Source organism: Arachis hypogaea, chromosome 12 (assembly GCF_003086295.3).
Source record: "Arachis hypogaea cultivar Tifrunner chromosome 12, arahy.Tifrunner.gnm2.J5K5, whole genome shotgun sequence".
Lineage (NCBI taxonomy): Eukaryota > Viridiplantae > Streptophyta > Magnoliopsida > Fabales > Fabaceae > Arachis > Arachis hypogaea.
The window spans coordinates 86,704,843-86,722,095 of record NC_092047.1 but is presented as its reverse complement, the minus strand read 5'-3'; the positions used below and the strand labels follow the sequence as shown (position 1 = coordinate 86,722,095).

Sequence of the window (17,253 nt, the reverse complement as noted above, 5' to 3'; positions counted from 1 at the left end):
CCAAGCTCCTTGGTATACTCCATACCCCTCCTAGTGATCGGTCTGTCAACATCAATAGGGGTGTCTCGCTCAATGCAGACGCGCGCAGCCTCACATAGAAGTGGTTAATGGTTTTAATTCTGCAGATAACGTTGTATGATGTGGAATCCTTTAGGATGACAAAGTCGGCCATAACGACCTCTTCGTACTCCCCGTCTCAATTCAAATAGGTAACTTAATAGCTCCATCTGGTTTGATAAAGAAATATCTAAGGCCCACTATCCCAAGTTGGTGGCTTTGTAAGTTTGTCTCTTTCAACCTAAGAACATTGAAGGCATTCCGGAAATGTATGTTGGAGTCAGCAACTGCGTCGACTAAGATGCATTTGACCAAATCAACACCTACCTTGGCCATTATGACCATAGGAGGATCGTCCACAAGGTTGCCAAGCTTACAATCCTATGGGGCGAAGTTGATCTCTGGAAACTTAGGAGTTGTTGGGGTTCCGTTGTGGTCGCGAAGAGAATTTTGAGCTCTTTTTTTGTGAAAACTTTGATTCTGGCAAGTCCTTCCTGTTACCACGTTTAAAAATAGTTGGATCTGGGTCACTCTCTTCCCGTGCGACAGATTTAATGGTTCTGGGATTGCACCCCTCGACAATCTCCGGCGATCTCTCCTGAACGGGTCTTCTCAGTTCGCAGATGATCTTTGCAAACTCGAGAAGCTTCCTGTCCTTGATGGCTTGCTCGAGGGCTTCCTTTAAATCCATGTGATCTTGTGTCTTGGGCCTATAGTCTTTGTGCTAGACACAGTATAAGGATTTGTTTCCTTCGATCCTACCTTTCAACTGCCTTACTTTAGGTATGACACCTCGGTCCGCAATTTGTTGGTAAACTTCTACAATCGAGTCATTAGGGGTGTGTAATTGGTGAACTTGCTGACTCGTGGAGGGCAAGGAGAATTAGCTAATTGGTCCATTAGCCCCTCTCGAGCTATTTGAGGGTGGTTGTTTTGCCAAGATGCTTCATTGGCAGCCTGTTGTTTATTGGCTGCTACCACCAAGCTTACTTCCTCGTCATTTATATACTCCTTAGTTATGCTCTGGATTTCATGCATAATTCATACGGATTTGGTGAGTAGGTGTTTTCAGAAATCTTCGTTGGTCAAGAGCAAGTTGGCCACTGATTTCGTAGGGTCATCGATCTCTAGACATTCATCGTTAAAATGATTCAGGTATTTTTTCAAACTCGACACTCCATTGGGTTACTCCCAACAAGTTTATTGGGTGTTTGGCCTTGGCAATCCGAGTTGTAAATTGGGCAAAAAATTTCTAGGAAATATCCGAGAAAGCTGTGATGGACCCTTGAGGTAAAGAATTAAACAACTTGATTGCTGCACTCACTAACATTACTAGGAAAGTACGACACCAAATTGCGTCGACAACCCCTTCTAAATTTATTTTAGCCTCAAAGGCGGTTAGATGCTCTTGAAGGTCTTTGGTTCCGTTGACAAAACTAATCAAACACTAAAACAATTTTAAAAAAAAATTCTAAATCACCCCTTTTTCTAACCTTAATTTCCTTCCCAAATTCATCCCATAATAAACTCTTGGTCAACCTCACCCTTGTTTTGAAGAGGAGTAGCTTGTTAAATTTAGATATTTTTTTAGTGTTCGGATAATTTTATCAATTTAGGTCCATCTTTTATGATTACAATATTAATTTTTATTTGGTAGATTTGGAAACATTTAAAATATTCGTGAGTAAAAATGATAGTTTACTCAATTGAAAAATGAATAAACTACTATTTTAACTCATAAAATTTAAAATGCCAAAAAATCTACTCATGAATAAAATTAGATTTTTATCCATAAAAAATGACTGAACTATCTTTTTTGTGTACAAAAAGTAGAATTTTGATAAATTTACTCATAAATAAAATTAACATTTATGAGTTTTTGTTACTCAAAAATATCTTTTATGAATATAAAGATCATTTTGTTTATTCATAAATAGATATATTAGTGTTTCGAATTTTTAAAAATAAAATTAATAATTTAATTTTGTCATAAAAATTATTGTAAAAAATTTAATAGTAAAAATTATAGTTGTTAAAAATCGAACCAGATCGAATCGAACAATTCGACCGAAAAATTGATGAACTGAATTTTATACCAATTCAGTCCAAGACTAGGACCATTTAAAGTAAAAAATCAGTACAAACCCACCATATCCAATGGAGGTCGCAGACGTGGGCGAACCTATGGTGCAATAGTAGAAATTTTTCCAAACCTATGGCGCAATAGTGGGGTTTAAACCCTTACCTCAAGGATATATCATTAATGATCATACCATCAAGTTACAATATTTTTTTATTGAAATATATACAAATTATAATACATATAGCAACTTTTTATTTTATTTATATTTAATTTATTTTAATTTTAAATTCACTCATTTTTAAATAAATTATATTTTATTTAATTATGAATTTTATTAAATATATACAAATTAAAAAGATAAACAAAAAAATTTATTAATCACAATTTTTTTTATGATTATATGATATTTATTAATATTATTTTTTCAATAAATACTTGTAGTATATAATAATATAATAATACAATAAATATAAACTAATTAATAAAGTATCAAAATTTGAAAATAATAATTGTTTTTATGAAAACAAAATAAAATATTTATAATAAAAAAATAATTAAATTTTATATAATTGTTTAATTATGCCAGTTTAATCAGTTCGACCAGTGACCCAATATTTTGAGTGGGTCAATTATCGGTCCAATTTTAATAACTATGATAGAATAGAATTGAAACTTATCAAATATTAAAAATAAAATTAAATCAAAATAAATATTAAAAATAACTCAAAACATTTCAAAAACTAAGACTGAAACCATGTTTTACCTAAAAGGAATATTACAGGTTTTTTAATTTCAACCAACCGATCAAGTAAAATGAGTTTGTTAATTGCTAGCCAGAAATAAAATAAAAGTTGAAGATGACCTGTTTTGATGAATTATCACACATTCGTTCAAAAGATTCCTACGTGGTCACGTGTAAAGGAGTAGCAAAATGAAGTTAGATACGTATTACGTACACGCAAGAATATAGGATCTTTGAGCACTCCACAGCCACAACCAAAGAAGATTCAAGTGGGCTCAAAACCCCCAAGTTTTATTTCTTTCTATTTTTATTCTTTAAATAAATCTTTAATTTGTTCCGATAAAATATACATATATTTCTTAGTTTTCTCCTTTATAAATTTCTTCAATTTTTGATTTAATAAAAGAAATTTAATCTTCATATATATATATATATTATGTTAGAAAAAATATTATTTTTGTATTTATAATCAAAATTAAATTATAATAAAATTTGAAAATGATGTATTTTAATTTTTTATCATCAAAAGTCTTCATCACTAAATAATGACCTAAGAAATTAGATTTAATATTAACTTATTTAATAAATAAGTTATTTTTAAAAATTAAAATAAACAGTTTTAAATTTTAATGAACCCATGCAAAATAGTTAATGAGTCTAATTAATCAGTATATTAATTAAAAATAAATGTTCATTTAAAAAAAATAATGCATTCATTATATTAGAAAACACCAATTTTTTTTGGCCAATTTTATAGTGTCTACAATTATTACCTAACTTTTACCTAATTTATTTTTTGTGTTAAGTTTTAATTTTTTAAAAATAATTTATTTTTATATCTTTTAAATTAAATATTAATTTTTAATTTTATTTTTAGTAAATAAACACCATTTTTTAAGGACCATAGCATTTACTCTTTTTTTTTTATTCTCTTGATCAATAAGTTTAGAATACTCTCTCCTTAAATTCATTATTTATTTATTTATTTTATTTTAATTCTACCCGAATTTACAACGACACATACATGATTAACAGCATTAACGGTCACCACCAATACCAAAAGGAGCACCGAGCTGAAGAAACTACCAAAAGAGAATGAAGAATCTTTGTCTGAACTTCGATTGCAACAAACATTCAATTCCATCAAAACCTAATTCGGTGTTTTTGGTTCCTCCGCCTCCTTGTAGGTTGTGGTTTCCGACATGGAATAGGAACAAGGTCAACAATCAGAAGACGAGGAAGTTGTCAGTTTCGGTGTCGTTGAAGGAGCAATGGCTTGAATCTGCGGCAAAACACGCTTTTGGATTCGGAGTTTCGGCAACTTTTTTTTTCTCTATATTCTGTGATTCGCCTTCGGCTCTTGCTGAATCTCTCACCGTTGCTTTTCCCGTTTCACGTGCACCTGAGGTCATTTACTTCTCTCTCTTTTTTTTTGCTAATTCCTCTCAACTTTTCATCTTCTGGTTTGATTGACTATGAATTTTTTATTTTGGTTCTGTTAAATACTAAAGCATTCAATTTTGATTATCCCGATTTCCCTATCTAAAACGAGAAGTTCAGTACAAACTCAAAGAAACTCCTGTGTAAAGGTCGTTTTAAATGAGTGAACAAAAATAAGTTTACTTCATATAAGAGTGAATAAATTAAAAATTATCATTTATCTTCTCTTTAGTGAATACTTTATATAAGAGTTGAATGCTTTGGTAAATGATATATAATAATAACTATAATGGATAACAGTTTGGCCAACACCTTATTTTTATACCATTAGAATTTCGGGTTTAGAATTTAGAGTTGAGTTGGCCAAGAATTAGTAAAAAATAATAAATTTTATTAGTCACGTAGTATTGCTTAGTATAATATCATGATTAAAGAGTGATGTTGAATTTCCTTTTTATACTGATAGAGTGATAGTGTATCTTTTATTTTAAGATTGCAAGTGAAGTAGTATTTTGCAATTATTAATAAATATAGTAATCAAAACATATAATGTTGTGCTAGTTTTCATTGCAACTGTTGGTCTAATTCAAAATAAAGTTTGATTTTCATGCAAAAGTGATAGAGAATTTGAGCATACAAACCCTTGTAGTAAGTACTAGAGCTTTGTTTGTTCACAACATGAATTCTGTTGACAGTGTAAAAGGTTTGTTTCGCAGGTAAATGCAGTTCAGAGAACCCTTGTGGAAGCATGGGGTTTAATTCGCGAAACGTTTGTTGATCCTACATATAATCACCAAGGTACTTTATAGTATCATACCTTTCACCTGATGAATAATTCCCCCAATTTTAATGTGTGCATAAATGATGGATCAATAATAAAATCTACATTCAATTTTTTTTTTCTTTTCTTTCTTTTTCTGCTTTAGATTGGGATTTGAAGTTGCAGCAAACCATGGTGGAAATGTTTCCCTTGAACTCAGCTGATGCAGCATACACAAAAATCAGAGGAATGCTTTCTACCCTTGGCGATCCATTCACTCGGATTATCAGTCCAAAGGTCTTACACTAACATTCCCTTTCTCTGTAATACTTTCTTGGTGAACAGAAAATACTATTCATAACTAAAGAGATGATCGAGAATCTAATAGATTATAGGTCATAAATGAACTATTCAAACAATACCATTTCTTAGATCGATAAATCTGTTCTTCAGCTTCTGTGATTTGGTTTAATGGAGGTTCCAATTTACAGGAATACCAAGGATTTAGAATTGGAAGTGATGGGAACTTACAAGGAGTAGGCCTCTTCATAAATATTGAACCAAGAACTGGACATTTGGTTAGTCATCTGCAACGAACCACTTTAAAAATTTGTGCTGATTGTTCTGAGGTCAATTTGTAATGCTATTGAGACTTACCCCCACTTAAGGAAAACTTGGTTTCGCCTTCCCATTCTTGAAACTCATGTCAGTTTATGCCATAGAACCTTTCATCTGCTGCTTCATGAGTTTCTTACTACAACAATATTATCTCTTAATATCACCTGGTAACAAACACATTGATTTTCAAGTTGAAATCACAGGTTGTTTTATCCTGCATTGAAGGCAGTCCAGCTGCTCGTGCTGGTATTCATCAAGGGGATGAGTTGGTTGAGATAAATGGTATCAAACAAATATCTGATCCACATTCTTTTCTTTTTGATGAAGCTATTCATGTAAAGATGCCAGAATTAGCAAGCTTATTGCTTAGATGTTTCCTCATATAGAATCCTGTGTTGTTTCTTTATGCTGCTAAACATTTTCTTTCTGATATGACATTTCATCAAATTTTGGCTTGTCTAAGTCTATTTTGGGGATTAAACTATGGGTCTGAAGAGAAACATCTGATTTTTTATTAATTAATGTTGATTATGCAGGGGAGAGGCTTGATGGCCTTGTTAGTGAAGCTGCAGCACAGAGGCTTCGAGGGAATGCTGGAACCACCGTTACAGTAAAGGTTCGTAGTATAACTCTCAACATTCTATTTCTTTTTCTAAATATAACCATTCTTTTTTTTATTGCGTTTATTCTCAGCAGCTCATTTTTGGATTACTTTTACGACGTGTGTAGTCTGTGGAATGTTCTTGTGTAAAATCTTTTCGATGTAAGGTTTCGTGTGTCAAATTCTTAGGAATGTAAAAGCATTCTTCTAACCACGCGTCCCATTACAGAGTTGATTGTTCTTTATAAATGGGATAATGTAATTTCCAATCCAACCTTTAGTTTTGAAAAAGTGAACACTTGATACTGGGTGGTTTCAGAAAATTTTGGTCTCTTAACTCCTTGGTTCCTTGACAAGCTTTGTGAGCGAATTGACCATCATCCTAGAAACTAATTTCTGAATTTCATCTCCAGGTGAAAGACATGATGAAAAAATCTTCCATCCGAGAGGTACAATTAACATTTTATTAGTAATCATGATTCATGGAATATTAACTTTTATCCTTTTAGTTAATGTGCTTATGTTGTGCATAAATAATTTAAATAACTGACCTTAATCCCTTTTTAAAGGAACTTGGAAATTTCACATAATTTTATAGCTGATCCAATTCCGAATTGACTCCTCCATGTGCTTGAAGGTTAAACTTCCGCGCGAGAACATTAAGCTCTCTCCAATATCAAGTGCCATCATCCCTCATAGATTACCAACTGGCCAATTCACAAAAACTGGCTACGTAAAATTGTCCGCATTCTCTCAGGTGAGCAAAGGATCAAGTATTCAAAGAGATGGTTGAAATAATCTTTTGCTCTCTTAAAAAATTTGCAATTCTGTATTTTATTCAAATCAATTGTTCTTCCAAATTGACAGACTGCTGCTGAAGACATGAAGAATGCCATTCAAGAATTGGAAAATCAAGGAGTACACTCATACATACTAGATTTACGAAACAATCCGGTACCTGACTTGTTCAATCGGAATTTCTATGCATAGTTTTACATGGTGTGTGTACTAGATTAACATAGAAGCATTTTCTTCCTTGTCTAATTTTTTTGCAGGGTGGCTTGGTAAAAGCTGGCCTTGATGTTGCCCAGATGTGGTTGGATGGGGACGAGACTCTAGTGAATACCATCGATAGAAATGGGAACATGTTACCGATTACCATGGTCGATGGACATGCTATAACTCATGATCCACTTGTGGTTATTGTGAGTACTAAAATTGCTTGATTTATTGGTTTTGGCTGTCTTTTAGTTCCACTACAATCTTTAAAAAATGTGTAAGAATTAGCCTTCATGTGAAAGAGAAACTATTTTCATTCCTTTTTATTGCATCCATCATCCATGCCATATTATGAAACAATTCACATCGAGTTTTATTTTTCAAACTTTTCCTGTGTTTGTGTGGAACTTGATCTTCTTGTGTGAGCGAGGTTCGGGCTCGAGGAATCATTTTCATTCCTTGGTTTTAATCTTTTTCTATCACCTTTTCTATTTGCAAGATTTTACTTTGTCTCTAAAACCGAGCTCTCGACTTTGCTGCTTCTGTTAGTAAATTGAAATGTTCCTTGTGTAACAGGTCAACGAGGGAAGTGCAAGTGCTAGCGAGATTTTAGCCGGTGCATTACACGATAATGGTCGAGCTATTCTCGTGGGGCACAAAACATTTGGTAAAGGAAAGATTCAGGTACCATTATTGCATTTGTTAAATAATGATGTTCATGCTATAAACCGATATTTCGGGAGATCGAAGCATGAAAGAGCAGTTCTTTTAATCCGGTTAAGTTGATTAAGTTTTGGAATTATATGACTGGAATATTAACTAACTTCAGAGTCAAGAACTATATGAACAATTATTTAGTTTCTAAGCCATGTTTGCTGAATTGCCACATCTTATGGCAGAGCGTCACGGAGCTTCATGACGGATCAGCCCTCTTTGTAACCGTCGCAAAATATCTATCGCCGGCACTTCATGACATAGACCAGGTCGGCATAACGCCGGACATACAATGCACAACAGAGATGCTCAATTCGGCCATGGAAGCTTCGGCGAAAAATAACAATAGTAACAAGAAAAACTCAGTTTCATCCCTTGAAGCAGATTCATGCATTATGGTAGCAGAACATGAATTGGATATGGAGGAGTCAAAAGGAACTGCTTCTTGAACATTTACACTTTCTTGAACTACCATTTTTCTTTCTTCAACTTTATAGTTGAAAAGGGTTTTTGGTAGAATGTACATTTGTGATATCTATTGATACACATTATAGAATATAGAGATTGTATATATCATAATATCAAAATCAATGGAATAATAGGTGAATTCAATTCCAAGTTCAAGCATTTTATTTCATTTATCAAGTTAGGGTTTAGTTAACACGTGTCTTAAGGTTGTGTTTGTTTTTTGGGTCTGGTAATGAGATTGAGTATTGTGTTTGGTGACCAGAGACTAAAATTAAAATTTCCAGGGATAGAAATTAAAAGTTTAATAACATTTCTTTCTATAAATTCTTTCATTTAACTTTTTAAATTTTAAATCTACTTTTTAATCTCCATATTTATTTTAAACCAAATAGGATAATGAGACAAATGCAGTGTAATACATTTTACACTAAATACTAAACACAATACATAGACATAATTTAGTCTTTGTCTCTAAGTTTTTATCTTCCGTCTCTTTCTCCCTTCCAAATGCAACCTAAGAGTACTTAATAAGACTATTATTAGTGAAAGTTTTTAAATTTTTTTCTTAATAAATGTAAAACAAATGTATTAAAAATTTAAAATTTTTATATTTCAATAAAATTTTTTCTCAATTTGCAACTTTAATATGAGCTCTTAAGGTACAAGTTAGCTAAACTCATCAAAGTTATAGTAATTAAAGTGTTAATAATACTGAGAAAAATCAACTTGGGTTGGTCGAGTGATTAGTTGACTTGTCTGCTTAAACAAGTGTTGGAGATTCAAATTTTACCTTGTGTATACAGCAATTCATTGATTAATAATAAACCATTAAATAGAGTTGAACTCCACATATAGCTGACAATATATACCTTACCTGCGAGTACCCAACCCAACTCAACCTGATCGCGTAGGGTTATCTATCAATGGGTAGGGTGCGGTGTGGATAGGGTCGGGTGCAGGTTCAGGGTGTACCCTACCCTACCTGCACCCCTAATATATTATATATTATATAATATATATTTAAAAATTATATGTGTAGTGAAGGATGTGAGTATTGACTATTGAACCTATGACCTTGTAAAAATTCAAAACAACCACTAATCTAATCATTGAAATTATTAATTTAATACGTTTGTTATTTAAAAAGTAATATTGTAAGAACTTTGAGTTAGAATAAGAATGATAAAATATTTATCTTTATTTTTGTTATTTTAATTTTATTAAGAACTTGATGATGATGCTATTTGTAATTTTATGTTGGATTTCTTTAAAATTTTATTGTTTTTAATTTTAATTTGAAATTAGTTTTTTATTTTTTATTTTATTAATATGTATGAAATATGGACTAATTGAATTTTATATTTGCTTGAAAAAATTTTATTCTCCTGTGTAACACTTCCAATCGATTGAATTTTAAGAACTCATATTGCTGTGTGAAATTCAATCGATTGTGTTACAATTCTAATTGAATGAATTTTGAAAAAACTTATATTGTCGTGCAAAATTCAATCGATTGTGTTGTACTTCCAATCAATTGAATTATCAACAAACACGATTTTTTAACTTGTACGGATGTAACAGATAAAGGGATAAAAACTCATTGATCTACATTGTCAAAATATTTATGGAGATCAAGATTAATAGAATATTTATTTCGTTATTTTTTTCTAATTATTAATAAATATAATGGATGAATAATAAAATAATATTTTATAAAATAAATGACAAATTTTATAATTGAATAATATATAAAAAATTAATTTATAATTAAAATTAAATAAGGACTATTTAATAATTATTAAAAAATTTAAAAAACATGTTTTATTACTAGAACTATTTAATAGTTTAAACATCATGAGACAGTTGAATCCTTTGCTAATTATGGCATGAACAAAGAAAGTTTTGCTTTGCAAGTAGGATAAAGAACTAATTTAATTTCTAACAAAAAAAATATAATGATAATTTAGCTCTCGAAAGAAACAAATACATTTATAGTCTTTTAAATATGGTTAGTGATCGACAAAAATACCTCACAATAGTATCTCTTTCATTACTTAGATTTTTAAATAGGAAAAGTATAGGTAGATAATAAAAATATTAAATAATGTGAACAATAGATATATCGGATATTTAATTTACTAGGTATGCGGTGCGAATGGCTATTCTAATATTAAGATTTAGGTAAGTAATTTAGAGTGTAATGTGTTTTACTTGAATTGGGCTAATTTTAGAGCCCGTTATTCATGTTGTTCAAGAAAGTTATTAGTTATCTAGCATAACCTTTTGAAATATTTTGTTATCTTTGAGGAGCCACAGACATGCTTATTCCTTTTAGGAATTAAATTGTTAATACCAAAACCTTATTCATATTTCAAAGCAATGCACTGAAATAATGAAGAATCTAATAAAGCATAGCATCAAAATTTATCAATTTTACAAGGATAGATTACAAGAATAACATATCCAACTCAAAATTTCAAAGCTGGGGAAGTAAATTACATAATGTTGCACATCACAAAACTATTCTTATAATAATAAGCTAGGAAAAAAGAAAGAAGAAAAAAGAAAAGAAATACATTACCAACTTCAAGAATGAAACAACATATATAAGAACAAATATAAAGCCATTTAAAACACACATCCAATTCAATGCATGATGAATGCAACAAGAGAAGCCAGCAAAGAGGAACAAAAGGCCACCCTAGAAAAAGTGAAAGCAAAGCCATCTCCAGCTTCCAATTGTGCTGTGGGTGCAATCTCTGAATCTTGTGCAACAATGTTGGTCACATAAGACAACCCCACAACCATTACTACCATCATCATTTTAGCTTTGAAGCTACCAAATGGTGCCATTTTTTTTCACAGTATATATCTGTGTGCTCAATTAAGTAGGCAAAAGAGAGTCAAGATTGTATTGGTAGGCACCTACTATAAAATGGCAACCAAGATTTGAGAACTTATATAGGAAAACTTTGTTAGGGAGATGTTCAACGGTCGTCATCATCATCCTCCTCATCATTATTATTAACATTTATGAATTATTAGATACTAATGTATCTTTTAAATTTTAATTATTTTTGCATTTGAATTTTTTTTCTTTTGATTTCAAGAGATAATATTTAATTTGGTTGGTGAACTTATATCCCAATATTAATTTAGTTTTAAAATTTCAATTGTCTCTATTTTGTTTTTAAAATTTACAAATGTAGCTCATATTAGTCTCTGAAATAATTTTTGACGTACATACGTTAACGGAACGTTGACATGGACAACCTAGATAACACGCTAGAGTAGTATTTATTAAAATTTTTCCTCACAAAGCAAGTGATACACTATCGCTTTTTGGACTATTTGAACGTCAAAATCAAAACTGCATTATTTTATAAGATCCAATATGACATCTGACTATCTATATTAGTATTTTATTAATATTTGTGTATCAAAAATTATCTCAAGAACTAACGTGAGTCACATTTGTAAAATTTAAAAATCAAATAGAAACAATTGAAATTTCAAGAATTAAATTGAGATTCACATGTAAAATTAGAGATCAATCGAATATTAACTCGATATTTCACATTTATATTGTTGTTAATGCGGATACCGGTAATTAATATGAGAATATGAAATTAATTTAGAGGCCAAAACATGAATATAACAATTCAAATATCCTAATATTTTTAAATTAATTTGAATTAATCAAGTGGTTAACTTATTTGTACACTTTAATAAAAAAATAAAAGATAAATTATTTTAATAAGTCAATTCAACTAAATAAACTAAAAATTCTAAAATGATGGATACTATAGAAAAAAAAATCCTAATCGATCTTTTTATATATAAATATAGATTATTATTGAACTACTGACATCCAAATCTTATTATAGTTAACCAACTTAATAAGCTGATCCAAAAATGGGGCTCCAAATTTTTAAACAAGATTCAAAGCTTGATATTTTTTACATCGTTAAAGATCATGATTTCTAAGACAGAAAAAGGTACTATCAACATTTAACCATTTAGAAGGTGAGTTTTCCATTTTTGGTTGAGAGTCCCCACAAGACCAATGAATATGCAAGGTGACATGGCGTCCTCAAAGGAGTCCCTTACGTTACACTTAGTGAAACAATAAGGTATGGTAACCACTAGTGACCACTTATGCTGCAACCTACTCTCTAATTTTTTTTATGGCTTGGTTGGATCATTGGCAAATTTGGATTCATAAACTGTTTTGCTGTATAGGCCGCTTGTTAATCACTTGAGGACTTGAGGTGTATTTGTTTGAAAAGAAAATAGAAGGAAGGAAAAGAAAGGAAAAAAAATTAAAAAGAAAATATTTACTTTTTTTTATATTTTAATATATTTTATAAGATATAAGGATAAAAGTATCTTTTATTCTCATTTTCTTTTTATTTAAATATATTTAAAAAAATAAAAATTCATGCAACTTCTTTTTTTTTTTTCTCTATTTTTTTCTTAGACATCAAAGCCTTAATTTGATTGAAAAGGAAAGAGTTTTTTTTTTAAGTTAAAATCCTCACAAACAGGGGCGAAAATAAAAATTTTTTTGGGAATAGCCAACATAAAAAATATAAGTTAAAAAGAGAAAAAAATTAAAAATTAAAAAGAAACAAACTAAAAAATTAAAAACTTATATGTACAAATTATTAATTTAGGATGGAGGGGCATTGCCCCCTTCCCTCTAACTGCTCACAAGATTCTAAATAAGAAGTGACGAGATATAAGACCACAAAATGACACAAGATACAAGACAAGATACTCTGAAACTAAAAAATTAAAAAAATACAACCCAAACAAGAAAAATATCAACATAAACAAGTGAGACTAGTAACATACTAGAACCAAAAAATATAAAAATCAGTCTTCTCCAAAGATGCAGTTTCATACGACACGTCCACACAAAAAAAAAGTTATTAGTCATAATAATATAAATTTTATCAGAATTTAGTCATAGAATAGAGAATTATTAGTCTCTAAAATGAAAAAGATTTAACCCTTTGATTAATGAGTTCAATCCAAAAAAAAAAGGGATTTTATTGCTTTCATGTTTTCTCAAGTTATATACAATCGTGCGGTTAGAAGGTGCCATGTGATGCCACTAAAATTAGTATAGTGGTGAGGAGTTTGAGTAGCATACACATGAGATTTTAAATTTAAAATTTATTGCTATCGTGCACAAAAAAATTGTATATATGAATGTCTAATTTGCAATTGCTAATTAAATTAAAGATAGTAAGGGTGTGATAAATTTCTTTTTCTTTTTTCTAGTCAATATTTTATCTATTAGTGTAGACATTAAAATGAGTGTAATTAGTCGATTTAAAACACTTATTTGATTAAAACTAAGCAATTTTGAAAGAGAGAGAGAGTGGGTGGGAAACACAGGGAGGGATAGACCTAGGAAACAAGACAAAGATCCCAAAGTTTGGAATCGAGAGGAATATCGAAGACTTGAGAATGAGTCTTTTTCAATCTTCATGGATAACCTTCCTAACGATGTATCGAAGAGAGAATTGTATCACTTGTTTAACTGGACGGGTCGTATAAATGATATATATTTATCACGAAAATAAAAAAGTGATAACATATATATCTTCGCGTTTATACGCTACACTACGAAGGGGGGAGCTTTGAAGGCAGTAAAGGAAATGAATCGGATGAGATTGAGAGGGAGGGTAGTGTTTGTAGGTGAAGCAAAATATAGAAGGAAGACGGATACGAATGAAAGCAAGAGAACCATGGAAAAAAAGATGACCAAAAAAACATGGTTACTTGCTGGCCGCTACGCAGGGCAGTGGCCCAGGTGAATGCAACAGAAGCGGGAAAGGCGGTGAAAGAACTCGATCCATATGGAAATGGATGGACAAAGAAGGTGGAAGTGAATGTGGCAAAAGAAAATCTGGAATGGCTGCAGAGAAGCCTTGTGGGAGGGACAACAACTGCTATTAATTTTAATTCCTTGAGAGAGCAGATTGCAATCAACTTGCCCCAAGTCACTCAAGTAAGAGAACTAGGCGCATACAAAGCCTTACTGACGTTTGATAGTGTGCTGAGTGCTGAAGAGACGTACACCTTCAAGATGAATAGCCTCCTACAGTTTTTCCATATTGTATGGCGATGGGAGGAGTCAGAGCGCAGTGAAACCAGAAGAGTGTGGCTCGAATGCTTTGGAGTTCTGCTACATGCTTGGTCGGGAGAAACGTTTAAAACCATAGGGAGTCAATGGGGTGAAGTCGTTGGATGTGATACGTTGACGGAATCGTGCTATAACTTTAGTGTTGGACGAGTTCAAATTGATACTTGCATTATAGACGTGATCAACGAATGGGTGCACATTACAATTGGTATAAGCGGCTTTGATGTGATGGTGAAAGAGGTGAGGCGCGAGACACATGAAAGTACTAGTTATAAGTTGCATAAGGTAGCTGTTGGGAACACAAGCGGCGAGTTACAAAGACGAAATACTTCAAGTAACTGTATAGATGCGGCTATCAGTACGGCGGGACTGGTGAACCGACCGGAATGCGTAGACCAGGCAGAAGAGCTGCTATTGGTGGTGGCGAGAGGAGGTGAACCGACCGAGGTCAAAAGCGTAATTTCAGAAAGTATCTTGAATGAGTGGATTAATGTGAATTTAATAGGAAATCGCCACAATCTGTTAACGAAGGAATCAAATAAAGAAGTCATTAAAGAATATGCAGATTTGGTGGGGACTGCCGCTTTGAATAATTATGAAGATTCTGAGAAAACCGTTTCTTGGGATTTTGAAAATTTGAATCATGAGCTGCAAGGGAGAGCTGAAAGAGATAGACCAAAACAAAAAAAAAAAAACAAGGCATAAAGAAAATTGGGCCTAACAAGAATACTCACTACATTGGGCCACGAACTGGAGTTGGGCCTAGTGCTTCCTCAACAGCCACATGCTGCGCTGGGGCGTCCTACCTGGGTGGACCGGGTCGCACTGATCCGGGTCGAGGGAAGATGGTCGCGCCGTGTGACTGCAGCCCTGCTCTTCGCGAATCAACAGCAACAGCAAACCAGGGAGTTGGCGGCGCTAATTCGTCTCTGGCCCTACCAATTAGAGGAGCTGGAAATGAAGGCCCTTTCCGTGAGAACCCAGTCTCGGAGATCGGAGGCACGATAGCTGCAGTGGTCCGGGCTATGGGTGAGAATGCAATGGACGGCAGAAACGGTTGGGCTGAGGCGCGAGGGTGCGATGAGTTGGGGTCGACTCCGGTGGTCTTGGAGGATGGAAGAGGTAGAGGGATGGGGAGGCCTGGTGGCTCTGTGCTAGTGTTGGCTGAATGCCTTGGAGACCTTGAAGCAGATGGAGACAAAAATGGCGATCATGAGGCTGCTAGTGACGATGGTATCCTTGAGGACATTGACAGGGATAACGGCTCGGACGGGGGGAACTTTTTGACAGGTGAAGCTCTAGACAGAAGACGTGCGAACAAGCTAGTTGATGCCGACGATGCTGAACATGGTCGAGATGGATTGAAGATAGGTCCGGGAATGTTGGTACCGAACGGGGATGAAGACAGAAATGCTCTGAGGGTGGGAGGCGAAGATGACAACGATGGGGACTTTGGTGAAAATCAGAGCTCAAATTTAGAGGAGCAGATGCTGGAAAACAGGAGAACATGGGAACTAGCAGTGGAGTCTGGCGCAGTGTTGCATAGTGAAGAAGAAGACGACATCATGTCCGCACTGCAAGCTCAGAATGAAATAATCGCTCAGAAAAGAAGACTGGCAAAACAAAAGGCGAAAGCAAGACGGTGCAGACCTAAGAATAAAAATAAGGTGTGTATTAGTATTTTAAAATGATTTTTAGCTCATGGAATGTTAGGGGGTTGAGGGGGGATGGAAAGGCGAGAATGATTAAGGACCTGAAGAAAAAATTTAGGCTGAATATGCTAGGCTTGATTGGAACAAAAAAGAGTACAGTCACAAAATTTGAGGTAGTAAGCTTCTTGGGGCAAGATATTGTTGGGTGGGAATATGTTGAGTCTGATGGTGCTTCAGGTGGTCTACTGTTAATGTGGGATGAAATGTGTTTTAAAATGAATAATTGTTATAAAGGGGAGAGATGGTTATGCATAGAAGGGATCATTTTGAAGAACAATTTTAACTGTGCTTTTTTCTTGGTTTATGGTGCCCATGCTGGAGACGAAAAACTTGTTGTGTGGGAAGAGTTGAGCTATACAGCTGGTTTATGTCAGGTCCCTTGTTGTTTCATGGGAGACTTTAACGAAATTATATAGGTAGAGGAAAGAAAGGGTAATACTAGCTTATCCATTTCTGCTGAAGAGTTTAAGAGCTGGGTACAAGATATGCTCTTGGTGGACTTACCGCTTACTGACCGGACGTTTACCTGGTTCAGAGGACGGTCTTGTAGCAGGATTGATAGAGTCATGGTTAATCTAGAATGGATGGAGGAGTTCCCGGAGATTCGCTTGAGAGGAGGACCACGGGGTTTGTCAGATCACTGCCTGATGATAGTAGAGGATACTAGCATGAGATATGGCCCTAGACCATTCCGGAGTCTTGACTCATGGTTTACACATGAAGGTTTTCTAAGAGTGGTCAAGGAAGAATGGAAGGGATTAGGGAATTTACAACTCACAGATAAATTGAAGGCCTTGACGATTCCTCTGAGAAAATGGCACAGAGATAACTTTAGCGATATGGATAAGAAAATTATGAAGTTTGAGGAGGAGATAAAAAAGGTAGATGACATGGTAAGCATG

General features: G+C 33.3%; 1 protein-coding gene across 2 annotated transcripts; it reads left to right on the top strand.

The window, feature by feature from the left end:
• Positions 1–3,179: 3,179 nt before the first annotated feature.
• LOC112727634 (carboxyl-terminal-processing peptidase 3, chloroplastic) lies at positions 3,180–8,632 on the top strand. 2 transcript variants are annotated; one of them, XM_025777471.2, is made up of 12 exons: positions 3,180–4,289; positions 5,039–5,120; positions 5,249–5,379; positions 5,574–5,660; positions 5,904–5,982; positions 6,237–6,316; positions 6,715–6,750; positions 6,939–7,058; positions 7,169–7,255; positions 7,357–7,506; positions 7,877–7,984; positions 8,200–8,632. In XM_025777471.2, exons 1-12 carry the CDS (start codon positions 3,978–3,980, stop codon positions 8,461–8,463), a joined length of 1,536 nt encoding a protein of 511 aa, XP_025633256.1. In that variant the 5' UTR covers positions 3,180–3,977; the 3' UTR covers positions 8,464–8,632. The 2 variants fall into 2 exon arrangements, with proteins under 2 accessions (XP_025633256.1, XP_025633255.1); XM_025777470.3 differs by having other exon boundaries at positions 5,892–5,982.
• The last annotated feature ends 8,621 nt before the right edge of the window (positions 8,633–17,253 follow it).